The sequence below is a fragment of the Anastrepha obliqua genome, chromosome 6 (genome assembly GCF_027943255.1).
Source record: "Anastrepha obliqua isolate idAnaObli1 chromosome 6, idAnaObli1_1.0, whole genome shotgun sequence".
Lineage (NCBI taxonomy): Eukaryota > Metazoa > Arthropoda > Insecta > Diptera > Tephritidae > Anastrepha > Anastrepha obliqua.
In genome coordinates, this window is record NC_072897.1 from 35,378,097 (window position 1) to 35,384,096 (window position 6,000).

Here is a 6,000-nt window from a genome sequence, read left to right on the forward strand (position 1 = left end):
AATTAATTCAATAATAAAAGAAAACACACTGATACGTGAGCTGGTTTGCCCAGCTGGAGTTGGACTTGGCAGCCATTTCATGCGATTTTATTATATTGTATGATTACTACATATTTTATATTACCGTTGAAAAATTCTTCACTGGTTTGAGAAGATAAACTAGGTATTGTATTATATTAAATTTTTTAAAAAACACTTTGTAAGGGTAGAAGCGCGAAATAAAACGTATATTGCCTGTAACGCCGCGTAATTAAAAAAGGAACACCGCACTCGTCCGATTAACAATTCAAAAGTGGAGTTTATTACACATGTACTGTCCTTATATTAGGCCCTAAACTAAGATACGAGAAATAGCGGAAATGGAAGAACAGTAAGTGGAGAGTTAGAGAGAGTTTGCAGTTAGTAAATAGAAATAGGAAGAACGGAAAGTAGGTATAGCTGGAAAAATAGAGTCAATGCTCGGAAGTAAATAGAAACAGGTAAAGAGATAGCGACAGCGAGAAACAGTAAAGTATACTACATACCTACTTATAAATAAACAATATAAATAACTTAATATTAAGCTTTAATACAATTTCAATTTTTAAACAATATAAAATAACTTAATATTAGGCTTTAATACAATTTCAATTTTTAAATTCAATATTATTTAATTTATATTATATTATTAGTTTGCCAGAATCTGGCTTAACACCGGCCACCTTGAAGGAATCCAACAGCCTTCAATTCTTGTTTTCCACCGGCAGCACGGCGAGTTTGTGAATAGGGCGTCGTACTTCACCCGACCTAGTGGTGATGTCTGCGACTCGAATTTTGCCGTCCGCTCCGGGAATGGTTGCGGTTACTCGACCGAGCACCCAATGCTGCGGTGGTACGTTGTCTTCGTGGACGACGACGAGTTGGCCTGGTTGGACGTTGCGCTGCGGGTGCACCCATTTGTTGCGCTGCTGAAGCTCCAGAAGGTAGCTCTTCGACCACGCGCGCCAAAATTGTTGCTTGAGAGAGCAAACAAGCTGCCATCTCTCTAAGCAGCGGCTGAGGTTGACGGGTACCTTCTCCGGTGGCAAAGCTCGCAAGGGGCAACCGATTAGTAGATGCGCCGGCGTTAGCGCCTCGCCGTCGTTGGGGTCGTTGCTGAGTGGTGCGAGCGGTCGGGAATTCAGTACCGCTTCTACTTCGACGAGAAGCGTTGCGCTTTCTTCGGCGGTTAACAGCGCGTTGTCTACGGCGCGCACCAGCAGATGTTTGGCCGACTTCACTGCTGCTTCCCACAGGCCGCCGAAGTGGGGTGCCCTCGGAGGTATGAAGGCGAAGATGAATCCTTCGTCGGCGGCGTATTGGAGAATCTCCTCTTTCTGTGCCAGAAAGGCTTCCCGGAGCTCCCTCAGCTTCCTCTCTGCTCCCACGAAGTTCGTCGCGTTGTCGCAGTATATTTTGGCTGGCATCCCTCGGCGCCCAATGAAGCTTTTGAGAGCGAAAATAAATTTATCAGCAGTTAAATCAGTTACAAGTTCTAGATGAACTGCCTTTGAAGCGAAACACACGAAAATGGCAATATACATTTTCACGGGAGGGCGACCGCGAATTTTTAAGGTTATTTGAATGGGCCCGCAGTAATCTACCCCACATATTGTGAAGGGCCGTTGGGCGCGTAATCGATCGGCGGGTAGATTGCCCATGATCTGACCTTGTAATTTTGGCTTATAACGAAAACAGTGAATACATTCTCTTACAGTTCGACTACAGGCTTCTCGAGCATTTACCAGCCATATTTTTTCTCGCAGAAGCGCTACCAATGCCTTTGGACCGGCATGGTGATTACGAAAATGTAGGAACCGGATGTATGCTTTCACAAAGTGCGAGTCTTTGCGCAATAGCAAAGGGAACTTAGCATCATAGGGGATTGGCGCGTTTAATAAACGGCCACCTACTCGAATCAATTTAAACGATAATGATGATTCCGAGTGTTCATGCAGAAATGGAGTTAATTTCTGCAAACTTGAGGGAAGTACGTTATTTTTCGATAATTTATTTATTTCATCGCTAAATTCAAAATGTTGAATTATTTCGACAATTTTAAGGAAACTCAATTGTAATTCCTTTGCCGTCCACGTTACAACCCCGAGACACTTGATCCGCTGGATTTTGTTTTGTGGGCACATGACGCCACGACACATTCTGGGTCCACTCTTGGATCTCGGACACTCTATTTGCGACGAAAGTTTGCAACGACGATGGATGCGTTTTAATCCAATGCAGAACTATTTCGGAGTCTGTCCAGAAAATTGTTTGTTCTGTCGGTCGACTCAACATTGGTGAAATTCTTGACCATAATTTGGCAAGAAGATGGGCTGCCGAGAGCTCTAAACGCCGAAGAGATTTAGTCTTCAGCGGAGCTACTCTAGACTTTGAAGTAAGCAGCGTGCATTTCGTACCACTAGCGGATTGGCTACGTATATATACGCAGCAGCCATATGCTCTTATTGAAGCGTCGGAAAAGCCATGAATTTGGCAGCTGGCACTCGACTCTGTATTTACATACCGAGGAATGCTAATTGATGAAAGCTGCAACAAATTGGCTTTAAAGTTTTGCCAGCTAGTGTCAAGCCGCAATGGAATCGACTCATCCCAGTCTAGCTTTTGAATCCAAAGCTCTTGTAATAAGATTTTAGCTTTGGTAACTAGCGGGGCTAATAAACCAAGAGGGTCAAAGAGGCGAGCGGAAACGGATAAAATATTACGTTTAGTTGCTCGCAGCTCGCTAAAATTATCTTCCAGAATGAAGCGAAAAATGTCATCTTTCGGCTGCCAGTGGATTCCCAGCGTTTTGGTGGAGTCGGTATCGCTGAGCTGCAATAATTTTTGGAGACTCTCACTATTCGATGAGCTTGTATGATTGGAAAACCACTTTGCTAATTTCAGGCCTGCCGATTCTAAAATTATATTTACTTCCTGTTGTATCTGGGTGAGGCTTTCTATACTGTCGGATCCTGTTAATAGGTCGTCGACGTAAAAGTCATTCCGAATGACTTTGGAACGGAGTGGATATTTGGCTTTATTTTTGTCGCTTAGCATTTGCAGACACCGTGTGGCGAGAAATGGTGCAGGCGCTGTGCCGTATGTTACGGTGTTTAATCGAAAAATTTGCAAATGCTTCGATGGATCCTGTCTCCACACTATGAGCTGGAAGTTCCTGTCGTCTTCGTGCACCAATATTTGACGATACATCTTCGTGATGTCAGCAGTCATGGCATATTTGTGCAATCGGAAGCGAAGGAGGGTCGAAAAAAGCTCCTCTTGAACGATCGGTCCGACCATCAAGGTTTCATTCAACGCAACTTGTGTTGATGTGCGACTCGAAGCATCAAAAACTACGCGCAACTTGGTAGTTGTGCTCTGCGGTCTTAACACACACTGGTGCGGAATGAAATAGTGCGGCTCACTCGGGAGTCGATTATTTGTTGGACTCATATGCCCCAATTCGAGATACTCTTGCATGAAGTCCAGGTACATTTTACGAAGTACTGGATCTTTCAGCGTCCTTCTCTCCAGCGCCTGAAACCGCCGAGCTGCGGTTTCATACGAATGACCGAGTAATTTACGGTCGGTTTTGAAAGGCAGTCTGACTTGAAGCCTTCCACATGGTAAAACCTGTGTGGTTTTCGAAAAAAATTCCTCACATTTTGCCTGCTCTGGAGTCAGTCGTGTGGAATTTATTTGTGCAGGTATTTCTTCCAATTCCCAGAATTTTCGGATTGTGGTATCAATACTAGCAACGCTTTCTTCAAATTGACATAATGTGCTACTTACTTGGGCACTGGAGCTATCATTTGTGGCATACTTGCCTGAAATTATCCAGCCTAACACAGTTTTTTGCAGCGTTGGCTGCCTTGGGCTGGTTCTGATCTGACCCACCGATAACAGATCAAAGAATATTTCAGCTCCTAAAAGTATGTCTATTTTCTGACACTTGTAGAAACTTGGCTCAGCTAGTTCAATATTTTGTGGGATTTTCCAGCCATTTGTGTTTACAGTCCGATCTGGATGATTGACTGATATCGAACGCATTACCCAAAAGTCCGCCGAAAATTCAAAATTGTTGATCCTCGATTTTATATAAGTTTTAAGCTTGCCTTGGACCTTTTTATTTGAATTGCCAATTCCAACTATATTTAGAGCGAATTTTTCTTTACGGATTCGCAATTTCTGCATAAGCTCTTCGGTCATAAAGTTTACTTGAGAACCGGAGTCAAGTAGAGCTCGCGCTTGCACGTAAACACCGGAGCTGGCCTTTACATTAACTACGGCTGTAGCTAACATGACTCGGTCAGGCAGGCTGCTAATATGCATGGCCTGTGACGTCGAAGGTTGCGGCTCCGTCTCAAAGGAGATCGGATATTGATGCAACATGGTGTGATGCGAACGGTTGCATACACCACAGCGATTTGCTTTGCACTTTGTGACCGTATGTCCCTTGCGCAAGCAATTTATGCACAGGGAAATCGATTTTGCTAATTCAAATCTTTTAAGTGCAGTAAGCGCTTGGAATTTTGGACAAGCTGTCAAATAATGGTCCTTGGAACCACAGTGAAGGCAAGTTGGCAGTTTGGAATTCGTCGCGATAAATGTTGTTTTTGAGTGTCGCAGTTGTTGATTTTTTGTTTTCTGCCGCGTATCTTCATTATTTGGCCTTTGTTGGGATGAGGAAGCTTCTTCAGCTGATAAATGCTGGTATCTCTTGTTTAGCATAGCTTCACACTCAGCCCAAAGCGGCAGCTTATCATAGTCAAGTTGCTCCTCCCACTTTGACCGAGTAGTGGGATCAACCTTCGACATGACTATGTGAATCAACATCGCATTTGAAATAAGTTTATCGTCACCCAGCGATAAGAGGGAGTCATATACTGCAGACACTGTATCGATCATTGATCGCAACGACGACGCAGAAGGCCTTTGGATTTTTGACAGTTCAAAAAGTTTAGACACTGTATTAAAGAATATCAGGCATTTATTGTCATAAACCTTTCTCAAACTTGCCAACGCCTTTGGATAATTTTCTTCCGACATTTGGAAGGACTTCACTGTGCCTAAGGCTTCACCGGATAGACATGATACTAAATGATTAAATTTTTCAATATCCGGGATTGTGGGATCATTATGCACGAAACTCTCAAACAGACTCATAAAGTTTTTAAACTCGGAATATTCTCCTTTGAACGTAGGTAACGACATTTTTGGTAGTCGTGAGCTGTGAGGTGCAGTAAAAGATGTTTCGGCAATTGACGATTTATTTCTCGCCAGAATGGACTTTATAATGGACTTTGTTTCTACAATTAAGTCCTCTAACTCTCCACGGGCAATGTCTTCTTCGTCGATTTCCTCAATTTTCGACTGACATTTCATGAGTTTTTCGCTGTGGGAGTTCAATATGTCGAGTCGGCACTCCAATTCGATTGGATCTAGCGACATGGTCTTTTCAAGGAGACCAGTTTTTATGCGCACTATGCTGGTTTTTGCAACAGTTCTCTGGCGCTTTAAAGACTTTAAGTCCATCATCTCCTTACTTGGAGAGAGACTTGAAATAGCCGACTTTGGTTTACTCATGTTTTGAGATTAAAGTTCGCTGCTTTAGCCTGTGGCTTTTGTAAAATGAAAACGGTTCTGGAAGTTTGTCAGCACGAAAACGAAAACGAAAGCGATAATACTGAAATATATTATATAATAGCTCAAACTTGACCAGAACCAACGAAAACGAGACGAAAATAAGCAGCGAACAATTGAGTCTTTGCTCAAACAAAATTTGTATTGTCGAAAAAAAAATTTTTTTTTTTTTTTGAAAATATTGTGGTTGATTAACAAACCGCAATTTCGTTTGATTTTTTGAAAAAATCCCGAAAATAAACCGAAAAATAGTACTCGCAAATTATTTGGCGACAAACAAGTTCCTCTACCTCGGGTCCCACTGTATCTTTCACTTCATAGGCAGTATATGTATATGTA

The 6,000-nt window shown here is 42.6% G+C and overlaps 1 protein-coding gene across 1 annotated transcript; it reads right to left on the bottom strand.

Annotated features, from left to right (window-relative positions):
* Positions 1-722: 722 nt before the first annotated feature.
* On the bottom strand, positions 723-5,604 carry LOC129250348 (uncharacterized). The gene is made up of 3 exons (XM_054889978.1): positions 4,758-5,604; positions 2,543-4,559; positions 723-1,464 (listed from the first exon to the last, which is right to left on the bottom strand). Exons 1-3 carry the CDS (start codon positions 5,602-5,604, stop codon positions 723-725), a joined length of 3,606 nt encoding a protein of 1,201 aa, XP_054745953.1.
* Positions 5,605-6,000: the final 396 nt, after the last annotated feature.